The 16,793-nt window shown below is 32.0% G+C and overlaps 1 protein-coding gene and 1 long non-coding RNA gene across 6 annotated transcripts in view; both read left to right on the top strand.

Annotated features, from left to right (window-relative positions):
- The window catches only part of ChAT (Choline acetyltransferase), a 57,443-nt gene extending 47,248 nt beyond the window's left edge, over nucleotides 1-10,195 (top strand). For all 5 annotated transcript variants that reach the window (XM_071892266.1, XM_071892264.1, XM_040722168.2 and 2 more), the window contains 2 exons: nucleotides 1,589-1,711; nucleotides 8,916-10,195. In XM_071892266.1, the coding sequence (XP_071748367.1) occupies nucleotides 1,589-1,711; nucleotides 8,916-9,462 (670 nt within the window). In that variant the 3' untranslated portion in view covers nucleotides 9,463-10,195. The remainder of the gene's footprint in view (nucleotides 1-1,588; nucleotides 1,712-8,915) is intronic.
- On the top strand, nucleotides 1,720-7,001 carry LOC121126817 (uncharacterized). Its single transcript, XR_005867208.2, has 2 exons — nucleotides 1,720-4,279; nucleotides 4,346-7,001. It is a non-coding gene; the product is annotated as an uncharacterized lncRNA (long non-coding RNA).
- Nucleotides 10,196-16,793: the final 6,598 nt, after the last annotated feature.

The raw sequence follows: 16,793 nt of genomic DNA, 5'->3' as shown, positions 1-16,793 counted from the left end.
TCTCTAAGTATTAAGGATATATTTATCACAGATCAATCTCATAACAATAAAGAAAATACAAGCTGACTAAAGTAACTCTAAGTCTCTACGTTTAAGTCCTTCTTGTATGTAAAAAATTGAATACAATATTTATCTTAACACGTGAAATATTTTTTTCTGGTTGGGAATCTGAAGAATGTTTTTTTTCACTTCGAAATCTGTTATAATCATTCTATAATTATTGAAGTGAGAACATCTAAGTATAACGTAATCGAAAGTATGTGTGTTCAGGAATGAGAGGGAGTAACACTAAATATTGCATGGGGAGTTAAAAGTGGTAGTCCTTTTTGGACTCAGATTAGAATTTAGGATTGACATTAGTGTAATTCCTGTCTATTTCCTTGCAAGATACAGAGTGGTATTTGCGTTTATTTCCTTCCTCGCCACTAATCTAATAAAACGTACTCCAGCTAAGAGCTGTCATGTTCTTTTTCAGTTTCTTTTCTTTTCATATTTGATACAGCTCTTTGTATCTTCAATGTACATTCATACATGTATATTCACTTTTTTTATAACTTCCATACTGTAAATATTTTTGGAGGATTTTTAAATTAAGTTTGAATAAAATGGAATTTTTAAAGTGATTTAATAAATAAAAAAAGAGGTCAAACATAGAAGAATTTCAATTATTGTTAATAGCTTATATATATTATTTTGATTTTACAAATTAAATTTTGAAAGTCAAAAGTTAGCTTCTACCTAGAAAAATAATTAATTATTTAAAATTTTATATTTTCAAAAAGATAGGCTTGATACAAAAAACCTAATTACAGATTCTTGATCAACCCGTGAAGAATTAATTATAACTAATTACAAAATTTAGAAGATTTTTTAAAATGTAAGACTTTGTTGACTGCTGTTATCTTTAAAATTGTTTAAGCGTGATTTTTTTAAAATATTTTAATAAACATTGATTTTTGATATTTTTATGTAAAAATTCATCAATTGCCCCTGTAGTAAATAAGTTTTGAAAAAAAAATTATTACTTAACTTGATTCAAGACTTTGCACTAACCTCTTAACAATATGGCTAAAACCTTAAATATCTTCAATTTTTATCCAAAAGAAACTATTTTCCCTTAACATTTTGAAAAATAAATAAATTAAGAACTGGTCCAATGCACCTTGTCAAATGTTACTAGTAAAAAGCCATTCATAAATTGGCTTTTAAAATAATAGAAGAAAAGATTTTAAAATAAATGTTTCATCAATATATCATTACGAAATTAAGATATTTTTATTACATATTATCTGAATACGATGCTAAATATTAATTAAAAACGTGTATCAAACAATTTTGATTTTAGGAAATAAATAATATCAATTTTAATTTGATTTCATCCTGACGAATAAAAACTTAATTACAAAAAAAATCATAACAAAAACAAAGAAATAATTTATCAGGTATTTTGTATATTTATTTTTAAAACTTTTTATTTATTAACGATACAAAAATTTTGTGTGATTTGTAATTTTTTTCCGATGGTTATTATTACTTATACTGGACACTACCCACACATATTTACAAAGTGTTTTTTTTTTTGTTTTAGATTGAATGCCGATATTGATATTGAGATTTATCAATTTACAAAATATGGGAAAGATTATATCAAGTCTCTTAATTTTTCACCTGATACATTTATTCAAATGACACTTCAATTAACTTATTACAGGTAAATAAGGTTAAAATATTAAGTAATATGAAATAATTAAAGATCTTGTTAAAAATAAAATTGTTGCATACCAATTACATCCTAACATTTTTGTCAATGGTACATAACTAGCAACTATTTAAATATTTATTACTTAAAAATGGAATTATAATTATATTCCATATATATTGGTGAGAAGCAAAACTGACAAACATGTCAAATTATTTTGGCAACCCCACTAATTTGGTGCATTATGGCATAACAACCTTTTATATACTTCTTTCTTTTTTTTTTTTTTGAAATGTAATAATATCTAAAGCTTCCTATCGTGAAAGTGTTAAGTTTTTTTAATTTTTTTTCTTCATATGATTATAGTTATTATATAAAACCCAATAATGACTTTGTGTTCTGTCCATATCATTGGTTTGAAAAGGAGACTATCGGATCATATGGTGTCTATGTGCAGTGTAACTAATCATTTTGTACATGTTTTATAAAAAAAAACCCGAAAATTAACCTGTTAACCCATACAATTTGAAGAATATTTTAGACGTCGATCCTCAATTCTATTTTGAATCCAACAAGGACATGAAATTATAACTCAGCTAACTAATTAATATACATCAAACACTTAGAGCAGACTAATTTCTTTCTTCAATGTAAAAAATACATATATATATAGTTGTATACTTCTTATTTACATGCTGATATTCATACTTGATATCACATCATCTCATGCCTAAATTCAATCTTACTCTAATTCTCTTGAATCTTCTGACTCTGAGTTCATCTATACCCCCATTTACTCTAACCATTCAATTTCTCCATCATTCTTCAGCTTCAAGAAACGTCTATTTCTCCATAAGATCTTTGCTGTATGCAATTGAACTTGATTTTTTCTATTGTCTCTCTTACCAAAAAGTTATGTTGTCCAACTGTTGCGTCTTGACGAGGGAGAGACACAAACTTATTTATAAGGTGACCGAGAGACAAATGAGAAGATGAAATGGCGTGGAGGAATAAGACTACACTGTTTACATGATCATATGTATTCTTTATAATACAAAACCATACTCTATTCTATTTACACAATACGAGACTATTTATACTACGTAAAAAAACAGTACTTTAATACACTAAAGAACATACAAGAAAATAAGAACAAGAAAGGAAGTGTGAAATACATAACATCCCCCCCCCCAAGCTCCAAATCCATGGCGGTGCTTAAACAGGTTCCTCTCCATGAACAGCAGCCTATAGATCTGCTCCATCCATGTCCAGGCGCGGACAAACCGTTTGTTCTTGCACATATTTTTTTAATTTCATAGACGTGCTGTGCTCTCAGCACGCGCACCAGAGAAAGGAGGACAATACTCCTCATAAAGGGTTTAAGGACCCCAGCACCCTGCTCGTCCCTAGGAGAAATAACATTCACCCTTATTGAGGTTTTAAGGACCCGAGCACCCTGCTCGTCCCTGGGAGAAATAACCTTCACCCTTATCGAAGTTTCAGAGACACGAGCACCCTGCTCGTCCCTGGGAGACATCTTCCTCGAAGTACCCTCATCCAACTCGGGATGATCCAGGAAAGAGACCGTTGCAAATCCATTAACCAATGATGTGAACAGGAGAGTAGGAACAGCAAAGAACCAAAATTGCGTTGGACTAAATCCACTTTTAATTATGTGGTCCCTGACCCGTAAACACACTTCACTTCTTGAAAGTGACCAAGGTTCTCTTCTGTAATGTTCCACGAACACCACTTACAGACGGAAGCAACGGACCGGAGTAAAGTCAATAAGAACACCTTTGGATTGGGGGTACAATCATACACTAAAACATATATTCTGTAAGGGATTACATTTAAATGGATTTACATACATTTGACTATTAAAATATACAAACTCGTAAAACACAAGGTACCTACCTATCTATTTAAAACAAATCCCTAGGTCATGATTTAAAAGTAAATAAAAGACAATACATAACACCACCCCTCATTCAACTTGTACTCGAGGACGAAGTTGATTCATGTGTCTTTTCACCATTCCTTGAGGGGTGTGAACAGACCACAGCACATCTCCAATCTTTCTTTGTAACACTCCAGCTACCCACTCGGGATGGCAAAAGGCCGTACCAACGGCACCACACGGTCATTTTGATTTTAAATCCTTTCTTTCGTGATGAAGGAGGAGAAGGAGAAGAAGGATGAGGAAGAGTTGGAGGAGACGGAAGGTATCCATCCAATCGTGTGGTAATGCGGCGTGCCGCCCAACAGCTCAGCGGGCGTGCTCCCACATTCTAACGGTGTTGCCCTGTAGGCAAAGAAGATTTCCTCAAGTGAAGTTCCTATGTTTTTCTTTATTCCATTTTTATGATATGGGATATGGGGGAGAGAAGGAATAGGCTACTCCCCATTCGGACATCTTAGTTTTGAAAAGATCACTAGCGAATTGTGAGCCATTGTCCGAATGTATTTTCTTCAGGAATCCAAAACGCAAAAACCACGCAAAAAGTTGCCTAAGTGTAGCTTCTGACGATGTATTCGACATGTACGCCGCTTCTATCCACTTGGACCCAGCATCCATTAGTATTAAAAAATCTTTCCCCTCTATCTTTCCATAATCCACGTGGACTCTTTCCCATACATTTGCAGGCGAAAAGGGAGTGAATTGTGACACTGGGGCTGGAGCACTCTCCTGACATGTACAACAAGCTGATACAAAATCCTCAACATCATTATCAAATTCGTCCCACCATGAGGACCATCTATGGCCTCTACGTGGACCATCCATCACAAATGGAGAGGGCTGCCGTACCCCAAGCTATCCTGTCGTGCCTGAAGCACCATCTCCAGTGTCTTGAACCCCATCGTTGAAGTCGAAGGACTTGGGATCACAACCACAACCCTCGATGTACTCTCTCACCAATACCACGAGTTCCAATTTCTTTTTACCCCTCAATTCGTCCTCACTTCCTAGTTCCAACCTGGAACATTCGTGTCTCAGCTCTGCGAGCGTGAGCCTTGGTAGTAGTTATCCCATCCTCGTCGCCACTTGTAATGTTCCACGAACACCACTTACAGACGGAAGCAACGTCAATAAGAACACCTTTGGATTGGGAGTTCAATCATACACTAATACATATATTCTGTAAGGGATTACATTTAAAAGGATGTACATACATTTGACTATTAAAATATACAAACTTGTAAAACACAAGGTACCTACCTATTTATTTAAAACAAATCCCTACGTCAAGATTTAAAAGTAAATAAAAGACAATACATAACATCTTCCTTCCTCCACGAGGCCCAAACTGAGGCACAGTCCATATTGCTCCACCTTCTGCAGACAAACGAGCGTTCCCCTATCGACGAAAAAGGCCTACCCAACTCCAACAGGACTAGCTTCGCCGACGATCCCGCAGCAAGGAGGTCATGTGATCCTGATCCCATCCTGGTCGCCAATGTTGCGTCTTGACGAGGGAGAGACAAAAACTTATTTATAAGGTGGAGAGATCCAGGATGACTGAGAGACAAATGAGAAGATGAAATGGCGTGGAAGAATAAGACTACACTGCTTATATGATCATATGTATTCTTTATAATACAAAACCATACTCTATTTTATTTACACAATACGAGACTATTTATACTACGTAAAAAACAGTACTTTAATACACTAAAGAACATACAAGAAAATAAGAGCAAGAAAGGAAGTGTGAAATACATAACACCAACCATGGATTATTATATAATTGTGCATTATCACCACTGTTCCGATTTTCAACTCCACCATATCCCTTTTAATATTATTAAAGCAGATTTTCTTCTTCTCACTTTACTCCTCTATTCTCTTCAAACAGTATTTTTGTTGTTTCTCCAATCTCCCAATGGATGGGAAACACTATCTTACTTGATTACCAAACAAAATTTTGTTTGGTGATCTTACATATGATTTTGGAGTGTTTCGAAATTCTGGAATTCATGTAAGAATTCATATGATCTACATTTCGCTCTTGTTTTCACAAAGAGATTCTTCATACACTAAACCATACTCTCAGCACTACATTGTCGATAATGGGGTGAAGAAGGTCCCCAAGTTATTATCATATCTTCAAAAATGTCTGAAATTCCCTGGAACTAAACTGAGAGCCTTGATAGGTTCTTATTTTCACAGGAATCCCGGTTTCAGAAAATAATTTTGTTAATTTCACGATTACTTTTCCCAAATGCTCTTTTGAATTCCTCGAAGTAAGGATATCCTGAAATTTGACCTCCATATACTATGTAATGTTTTCCTCTATACTCAAACCAATTTGCAGACGTGATCTCAAATGGCCTCATTGGTATCGAGTTCCTCATGATCGTTTCTTGACCATCTTTATTAACATCCTGAACGGTAAATAAAGCATTCAATTCCACTACTACAATTTTAAAGTGATAGGTTGAGCGGAAGGTTTAAGCTAGTTGCACAACTTTTCATTCAAAAAAAGATTGATGATGGAGGAAACCGGACGGAACAACATCATCGAATTTGCTTTCATAGGACATAGCCCAGCGTATATCAGGAAGATGCTCGGGTAACGAACGAGCACAGTCTACAACTTTTACAACCACTGGAAAGAAGAGAGGAGATATAAGAGAAAACCCCACAAGATTTGGAGTGATAAGAACCCCACACCCAGATTGATCGTAAGACTGAAACGGTCCGATTAAAACTCTAGCCCAAAGCGCCAAGTAAGTTGTTCATTTATCTTCAAGGCCATAAAAACTGACCTGAAGATGAATTCATACTGCCTCTACACAAGACATATCTTTAAAGAAAAAATGAAGGCCACCCAAGCTGCCCACGGAAGAAAATTACGGAACGATTTCAAGTCCCATGGTAAACGAATCATCTTCTTTGAGTCAAATGAGAGATGGGTGTAAATAGATACTGTGAACTCCTCTCTACCAAGTGAAACCTTGGATGAAAGCTGATGCAAATAGTATGGAATTTCTGTTTTAACAAGACTCGGCCCCCTCTTGGAAGGCCTGCATAGCCCAAATATGTTGGAAAAAAAGAAAGGACCTCCAAGTATGGTCTTCTAATCCCCTGATATGAATCCTATGGATAACTTCTTTTAGGGGGAGTTGGAAAGGAATGTCCCTTCCAATTCACACATATGCATCGATGTTATGTATTTAATATTTCCTTACATGTTCTTAACTTCTTGTATATTCGTCTATGTATTATAAGTACTGTGTTTTACGTATTATAAATAGTCTTGTATTGTGTAACTAAATTAGAGTATAGTTAGAATACACATGATCTGATAAACAGTGTTACATTATTACTCCACGTGAATTCTTCTCCTCGTGTCTCTCGGTCATCCTGGATCTCTTCTACTATAAATAAGCTTGTGTCTCTCCCTTGTCAAGACGCAACAATCGACTCCTTGAAGGCTTCCATAATTAAGTAATAGACAAAGTCTCCCAGGCGAATATGCTCAAGGCCTGCAAATTCTTTTGGCCTTGTATCGAGCGAATGATTGGTGAACATGACGGACACATAGAATTATTTTTTTCTTTTGTATTATTCGAACTTGTAAATAATATTTCGAACCTCTACTTGTTTCCCTTAATGATCAGGGTGCTATTAAAGATTTCCGAATTTACCTGGACGACCTTGTAGACATTTTCTACATATTCTAATGATTTTTTCAAGTTGAAGTTCATTTCAGGCCAACCAATCGTCTGCCTATCTTTTCTTTTTGTCTTCTCCATACCTTGATGTAAACTGTTCATTCCTTGAAGAACCTGAACTTGTCTCACTTTACATATTACAAGCATATCATCATATAACAGAAGACTAATCTCAGTATTTAAATCATATCATAAAAGACAAATTTCAGTCTTTAAGTCATGTAATATATTCTTACATGGTGATACTGAATCGCTTCTACAATTTTCTTCAACTAGATTGGGTAAATTTTTATAGTGTAAAGTTCTGAAGCAATCTGGCGTCTCGCCTTAAGAAGGGGTAAGAAGAGCCATTGATCCTTACACTGACGAATTCATGTTGCCAAGGAAAGTTCTTGCGGCTTTTAATGGACCCATTATTCGTTCTTAAACTGTTAAGGAAGCCTGAAATTTCCTTTTCTTATTTTCAATTATAATTTAAGATACACGCTTAAAATTGTAGAATTTTGAGGCATGAGTGGCAAATTCAGAGCACCCTTAAAATTGAATACACCTACTATTAATAAATACAAGTGTTTAACTTATAAAAATTGTTTGAAACACTCAAAATTTGTATATATTTACAAAAGTAAATTGTATGGTATTCTGTTAATTTAACTGAGCTTACAACGAATAAAAATTTATTTTAATGTTTTATTATGAATTGAAATATATACGAATTATTATTTATATAATAATTTATATATGTATATAATCTAAAAACAGATAGATATTCTTGGAAATACTGGCTTTCCTATATGAAGTCTATGGCTCAACTATTCGCTCATATTGTATTTATTTCTATATTTTATAGCCCATGACTTTATATTTAAGCGGGGTAATGCAAACAAGTACCACACAGCCTAAAAACTGAGCGTATTACTTCACTGGTGCGAAAATAATGCAGATGGAAATATCGCATTATAAAGTATCAAGCTTCGACGAACACTTTTTCTGAATTTTATTATAGTTATTACTTTTAGATAGGTTTGTTCCCATTTTTTGGAAAATAGAGTGGGTACAACATTGGTAAAAATCCTAAAAAAAGTTATTTCTTCATCTGGAGATCTGTTGTAACTCAAAGTAACTATTTTGTACGAAATTATCTCATGTATGGCTTTAAAATCACTGTTGAGTACATTGTACTTTATCAACAAAAACATTTAAACATATTTATTTACCCATTTTTACTTTAGAACAGGAGTTAACAACTGCAAAAAAAATGTATGTCTATAAACCAATCTTTAATCTGAAATTAACTATTGTCATACACAAGTAAATACAAAATTTATGAATTCTTTAGTTTGACAGACATAACAAAGAGACAACAATATATAGATTACATGGAGTATATTAGTTTGTTGATTACATAATTGGGGGAAAAGATTGGTCACCCTTGATTTAGAGTTAAGACAATTAAAAAAAGATTTTGAATAATTTGACTTTATCATAGGCCTGTATGATTGTAATTAATAGTTCTTTAATTTTTTGTATTTTTAAGATTAAATGGAACACTCTGTTCTTCATATGAAAGTGGCTCAACTCGTCGATTCTTAAATGGTAGGGTTGATTGCATTAGATCATCACATCTTGAGGCACTTTATTGGGTAGAAAGTATGCTAAATTCTTCAATAGATAAATGTACAAAGTTGGAAAATTTTAAAAGTGCTATGGAAAGACAATATAAGATTATGTATGACAATATTATGGGGTATGGAGTTGATATTCCACTTTTAGGATTTAAAAAAGCAGCTGAGCTTGCATACGCAGAAAGTGGAACTTCAATTCCATTTTTTTTTGAATGTGAAGCTTTTAAAATATCAAATCATTTTAAATTGTCAAGTAGTCAAATTCCAATTGATTTACCTAATTCCTATATGGGTTACGGTCCTGTTGTAAGTGATGGCTATGGAGCAGCATATAATATTTCTAATGACTGCATAATAATAGTCCTTTCTTCATTCTTTTCGTGCGGAAAAACAAGCTCTAAACAATTTATTAAGGCATTCGAAACTTCTCTTTATGATATCGAAGAATTGTTTAATTAATATATTTTCTAATATAGATCTTTTTGGGATATTTTAAAAAAATATGCCATACAAAAATATAAATGAAAATAAATGATAAATAAAGTATACTAAATTGGATTTACCAATTTATTGATTATGTTACAAATGCAGTAGCAATTACAAATAAGAACTTAAAACTTATTCGTATTTATATATTAAACATTTATGTAAGATTCCGATACTGTTTTTGCTGTATATTAATATTTAATATAAATTAATTAATGAATAAATAATATAAAAACCTTCCATTATATATTTTCTAGGAAAACTAAATCATCTTGGATTTGACGGAACTTTGTTGTTTGAATTATAGATAAATAATTTATTTTATTTCAGTAATTAAACTTTCTTTGAATTTTGAAAAAAAAAAAAAACTATTTAGTAAATATGGTATAAAGTGTCATCACTTCCACTCAAATCGTTAAATTTGACTTGCAAAAATGTTAAAGGACTTTAACATAAACTTATTTTTCACATTTACTTGAATATATTTATATCAAAAATTTAAATAACTAAAATACATGTTTCTTCACATATTTATAACATTGCTTTTGAAACTGTTCTGTTTTAATTTTTGTTAATACTTTTTATTTTTCAAATGTTCCAACGGACATTTAACTTTTCCCAACTCTAATTTGAAATACCTTTTTTTGGAAAATAAAATATAGACTTTTTAAAGAATGAAATGCCTTTCTTTATAAAAGAAAATAAATGAGGTTTATTATTTATTGAATTACGATTTTTATATCTCGATCTATTGATCCCAAAGGTCTATAATTTATTATGAGAGTAAGTTCTAATACTAGCGTTTCAGTTTGTCGGATGGTTAATCTGTTTTTTGTGTGGCAATTTTAAACTGTTTTGAAAATAAAAATAATCCGCTCTTTTACATCATATATCCAAGGACCTTCAATTTTAGTGTACTCCTATTCAATTAGTGAGTCTAGATTAAATTGATCTTCCTTGACCTTATCAAATTTGACGTTGGAAACCAATTTTTTTAAATGAACATTTGCTTATTTTAAATTTGTGCCATTACCAGAATCAAATTTAAGTGGTATACTGCAATGTCCTAAAAACTGTCTAAAGACTTCTAAAAAATCAGATGTTGAACAAGATCTAGCAATTTTTGCATGAATCGCTCTATTATGGAAACGTAAATAAAACAAGTCCATTTTTTTGTTAAATTTGGCGGTGTATATTTTTGATTAATTATGTCTTTTTAAATTACTCTTTTTCTGATACCTTCTTAATACACTCGTGTAAACAAGTTAGAGAACCTAAGTAGTCGATTCTAACATTAGACCATTTAATTGGATTATCTGTTGTGATAATTGGTAGTGGAGCAATTTTAGGTAATTTTCTATTTTAGATATATACATCGAGGTGTTTTGCACGACCTCCAGACTGACTTAACAAAGGCTAAGTTAACTATAAGTCAATATTTTTGCCGTAATAAGTTAAATGTTTGTTTTTGACCAAAACGAAGTCTGGATTGATGTAAGTATACTATTTTCCTTTCTGTAATGAGACTTTTTGGACTTATAAATGGGTTTTTTTAAATTCATGAGATAAGAAAGAAGCCCAATGAAGACGACCTTCTAGCTGTATAACATTTTTCTGTTCATCTCAGAATACTGGTAAATGTCTCAAAGATGAATTTTTATGTAATTTATTTTTACTATCAAGTCTTTCCTTCTTAATAATATATATTTTTTTGCGTAAATGTTCTTCTTGAGCTCTTTCGATGAAAGTAAGTTCAACCCATTCAACTTCTGACACGGTTATGGAACCTTTTGAAATTAGCTTTTGAACTCTTACCTGTCTTTATTCTTTCATCTTTAAAGCGAACTGCTTAAATCTTATTAATGTATTGATAATTTTATTCCAAATACAGGATTCTGATATTAATATCTGTATGAACGGTAATTGTTCTTCAGCTTGTATTTCAGCATGAACTTCGGTTGAATATATTTGTACTCTTATCATTTCGATATCATGTATTTTTTCTGCAGTTATTTGACTGAAATATATATCTATGTCTATCTTATGTTCTTGAATAATGCTATTATATTTTTCATAGAGACTTGACAAGAGTTGTTTAGGCTACTTCTCAATGGAATTCAAGGAGAAAATCTGTTCCTTTTAATCTAAGACTTTCCTTTTCCTTAAGCTCATCTTGAGAGAAAACTTATTTTGTTAGTCTACAGGATTTTAGATTCCAGGACAAAAACGAACCGACTACTCCTGAATATTGTCAAGAATTTTTACAATCCGCCATTCTTCCCACAATTTACAATGGCCTTTACCTCTATGTATTCGTAGTAGGTTTAATAAAGAATTGGTAAAGTAAAGGACAGTTTTGCTTGTGATTGTTCCTTTATATGTATTTAAGAATTCATAATTTCGCTCCTGTGTTAGTAAGTGCATCTTCAATTTTTGTACGTTTGCGCAGATTTTTGGGCATTATGGATGTCGTAGAGAATGCTACCTGGGATGTTAAAATATTTGTGAAAGACTATATAAGCTGCAACTTCCAACCCCTTTTTATTCGTATCTCCGAATATGGCAATGCTATGGCTATTGGAACCTTGCCCATCTTGGAAACGTGAGTTCCTTGAGTTTTGATATTTTTTCGATCCAATCTTTAAAAAGTTGTACAGCCTCTTGTGCGACTAGATCTGGAATGAGTTTCCCTTTATACCACTTTATTGTCTTTGTTTAATAGGTTCTCATCCCAAAAGGTATTTCATGTTATCATAGTATAGGTATTGTTTGTTTAAATTTCATTATGAAAGGTGAAACATAACTTTGAGTATAAAATACGTGATTTGCTAGTCTCTCCAAGTAATTTGTGTTGTATTGCAATGAAATTGCTTAAATTTTTTATCTAGTTCAAATTTATATTGATTTCTTTCTTTGATAGCGTTTAAGACTTAATATGGATACAACCTCTGATGAGTCTACTGTCTATTTTTCAATCGAATTTGTGTAATTGGCTGTAATTTTATGACCTTTGAATTATCCGCTATCCATAATTCAGTGGATTTCTTGTATTAGATATATTATCTCCTGCTCCAAATCAGACCAATGAGTATATCTTTCATGTATATTTTTGTTAATACTTGTGTTAGACTTTTGAAAAAAATTAATCCCTTTCATAGCTGTTTCTTGAAAACAATAGCTTGTGATATATGTACTACAAACACATCCAAATGGGATTCACGCAAATCGAAACATTATAGGAGATTTATCTGAGTCACTCCAGATAAATTCAAACATATCCACGTCTAATTTATTCTTTAATCGTACTGATAAAAATATTTTAGTTAAATCTATTGTAGCAATATACTTATGTAATTTTGATTGGAGTATTAACTCCGTGATTTGAGGTAGCATGTTACGTCCTGATAATAAGAGGTTATTTAAAGTGCACTTTTAATTTTCTGAATAGGCATTGATGCAATAATTACAATTTTGCATTTTTTTGTAGACCTATTAAGTTTTGAGTACAGGAAGGCTACTAAGCTCATAAGTTGGGGGTATTTGTATTTTCTAGAGATTCTGCAAGAATTTTCTTTGCATATCCATGGATAAGAAAATTTTCATAAGCTTCTTCCGCAAAGGGAAGATGTTATTTTTCAACTCTAGTTAGAAGCTTTTTTCTGGTTGGCCGAAATACAATTTGATGATTCAAGCCTCTTTCGATACCCAAAGATGGTTAAGAATAGTTGAATGTATAACTTACTAATAAAACACGAACAAAAGTAATTAGACGTTTTTTGTACCATGTGTGTATTTTAGCAATTTTACTACTTATAATACCAGGGGTTTTGCTATCTTTCATGATTTTGTGGGAGGGGGCTTAGCCCCAAAAATTTTCAACACCTTCAAATAATTATTTATATATATAATTTTTTTTTTCTTTGGAGTCAGGAACTTTTTGGGGAGTTTGTGGTCCCCTTCCCACAAAATTAGTTAAAAAACACTGGATATGACCAAGATGCCTGTTTCCTGCAATATTCCACTCCATATCATGAATCATTCAAATTTTGTTAGGTTCATAAAACTTTACTCTGAAAAAGTAATTTCTCTCGGTTCTCAATCATTAAGTCATTGGAGTCTCAAAATAAATTAGTGTTATCCAAGATCCGACTCTGAAATTAAAGATGATTTAACAAATAGGGTTACAAAAATAAATATATATTTATAAACGGTGCAACGATAAACGTATAAGTTATATCAGGTGTGAGTTCATTAAAACCAAGAAGTTAAGATAATTTGTATACAAGAACGAGGTAAACTGCCTCAACATATGAAAAATTATCTTAAAATATATAATTAAGTATGTATAATTGATGGTAAAGTGTATATGAGAGATAAAGAAAACCATATATTACGTGTTCCTGAAAACGTCATACGTATGGTTATTGCAACTGTACATTTGCATCCTTTATCAGCATATCCTGAGATGACAAGGAATAGTATGCTAACCAAACTAAATTTATATTAGCCAAAACTAGATATATATATATAGTATGAAATTAAAGGTGTAGAGTATATGATTGTTCAAAGGAAACGAAGCAATGTACATAAGAGAAAATGGGACAAATTTATACGGCCATGAATGACATACTGTTATTATTCTATAAGTTTTTGGTGCATCCGATGTACAATGTCAGTGATCCGACATATTTACTTACGATTATTGATGAATGTGCAAAATTTCATATAGTGTTCCATTTGAAGGAACTCACAGTTGAAACACTTGTATAATTTTATTAGATGCATTCTTCCCAAGGTATGGTAAGGGCATTAAGGTAATAATAGTTAGAAGTACCCTACCAGGAACCAAATCAAGGACCTTCTGTCCAGTAATTCTTCCACTGATTTTAAAATCAATCAACGCAATCTGGATATTAGTGTTTTTCTCTCTGAATGAAATGACAACAAAGAAAACTGCCTGAAGAGCAAATGCTTTGATAGGGAAAAAATTAAAGGGGCTGGTTACCAGAGTGAAAAATTATGAGCTCATCAATAGGATTGAAAAAATAACTTATATAATTCAAAATGCAGCCAGGATCACTAACTGAGAGGAAGTAAAGTTGGTGAAGAAGTTGTCAGAAAAAACCAAACACTAAGATCGGAAGATTATGATGGAGTATTCCCAAAAAAATATTAAAAGAGGCAGTTAAGTTAATTATTATTGTTATAAAATTGAAGACTTCGATATACCTTACTCAATTCATTCTGGTTGGAGAAGAATTGGTGTAGTTAGGCGTTGTCTTATTGATAAATATGTTTTTATTGCACGAATATTGAATGTATAGAGAGGAAAAATGGAATGCAAAGGACTTCCCCAAGTAAATATTTTCAAAAACTACAATTTATGTGCGAATCCAAGGAATTGACACTCAACACTAGAAGGTTGTAAATTATCAATATCAAACTTTATTTGAAGAAGTAGCTCAAGAAACCGAGGAAGATGTTCACCCTCATGAATTTAGTCAAAAGGACGAGCATGATAGGACAAATCTATTGGTAGATGGAGTTTTATCAGAAGAAGTTGTTGCTTCATCACTGAGTTATGAAACTCAAACTGACAGAAGTCAAATACTTCAAAGTAAATGTCTAAGCACTATACAAAATGGAGGGGTATTTGTAGACGATAAGCGAAGAGATAGATGATACCAGGTTGTTATATGAGAATCTTGGGAGGTTGGAAGAAGACGATACCGATAAACAGAGCCGTATATTATATGTCCTAAAAAGCAGGAGCGGGTTTGTGCAGTTGGTAATCCTTATAATACTAGAAATTGTCATAATTATTTCTACATTCTTAAGGAGAAAACATTGAAATTCATAATCATTAATCATATATAAATAAATGACCTGTAAATACCAACTAGTTATAAAAATAAATTGAATAATAGAAATAGTTTAAAATCATGGATTGCTATTAATGGTGGTAAAAATATATGGAGCAAGGACAAAAATTTTAGATTTTTGGCATTTAGTCTTTGTAATTAGGGAGTAATAGTGTTTAAGATGTGCAAAATAAAACAACACCGTAAAACCTATATTCATGAAAAGAATTTGGAACTGTATACAAGTCATATAACTAATTCCAATTCTGAACATTCCAATGTTATTACAGATAGAACCAAAATGCTTATCTCTTGCAATATTCCAGTCGATATCGTTAATCATCTAGATTTTGTTAAGTTCATGGAAATTTACACTGGTAAAGTAATTCCTTCTCGCTTCTCCATCACCAAGTCAACGGTATCTGCAATATCAATCACGATAACTATTTCTTTAAATAAAAAAACACTCCTATTGTCAAATGTGATTCTGAGATAGTTTTCAGTTGACGTCGTTTATAGATACACAGAAAAGGTCCTGTTTGACGGAGGCACGTCAAAGGTACTATGGTGACAAAATGGAACATTGATTTAGGAAGAAAGTTAAATTATATCATAAATCATAGAAGTATTATTTTTGATGTGAGCCTTTGAGAGGTTGAATTTTTTTTTGGTACATTTATGTACGACATCAAGCTGAAATCCCTCTTGGAATCAAATTTAACGATAGAAGTGTTTTTGAATTTTAAAAACTCGATATCGTGATTGATAGTTCCTGGTGCAACTTCTCTAAATTTGATGTATCTCTATCGCCTACGGATATTATTTTTGAATGATTGAAGTATAATATTATGGCGAAAATTTTCTACGATGGTTACACTTGGGAGTAGCAATGACTTCTTTTTCAAAGCTCTATTTTTTACCTGGATTGGATTTAAATTGTGTTGAATAAACATTATTGCTCATAAAAGTGGATCATTTTTCAAAACATATTTTAATTTTTAGATTGTATAATTGTTTCCATACATAACATTAATATACTCTTTAACTGAATTGAAGTGATTGTCTAGTTGTGCATTGTTTTAGACCATCTGAATTTAAGAAAATATATTCAATTCAATGCTAACAGTGTTTGTTATTTTAAAAGATATCAAGACAGAGCGTTGCTATTCTACCCATATAATGAACAAGACAAGTTATATACAACATAATTGGAAAATGCTGTTTAGCGTTTTCAGCTGCTTATATTTAATTGGTATTGAAAACCTTCTGTCTTTTTTTTCTGAAATTGGAGACAAGAACGTTGCTGATACTTTTTACAGTAACACTTGTAATCATTAGATACCTTCCAAATTAATGAGATAAGGACGATACAAAAAAAATCAAAAAAGAACAACCAACCGTGCAGTTATGGACCGCTGTCGAGTGTCTGTAGTTTCGTCGAAT

Source organism: Lepeophtheirus salmonis, chromosome 12 (assembly GCF_016086655.4).
Source record: "Lepeophtheirus salmonis chromosome 12, UVic_Lsal_1.4, whole genome shotgun sequence".
Classification (NCBI taxonomy): Eukaryota; Metazoa; Arthropoda; class Copepoda; order Siphonostomatoida; family Caligidae; genus Lepeophtheirus; species Lepeophtheirus salmonis.
The sequence above is the reverse complement of the archived record's forward strand: the minus strand, read 5'-3'. Positions and strand labels throughout refer to the sequence as shown.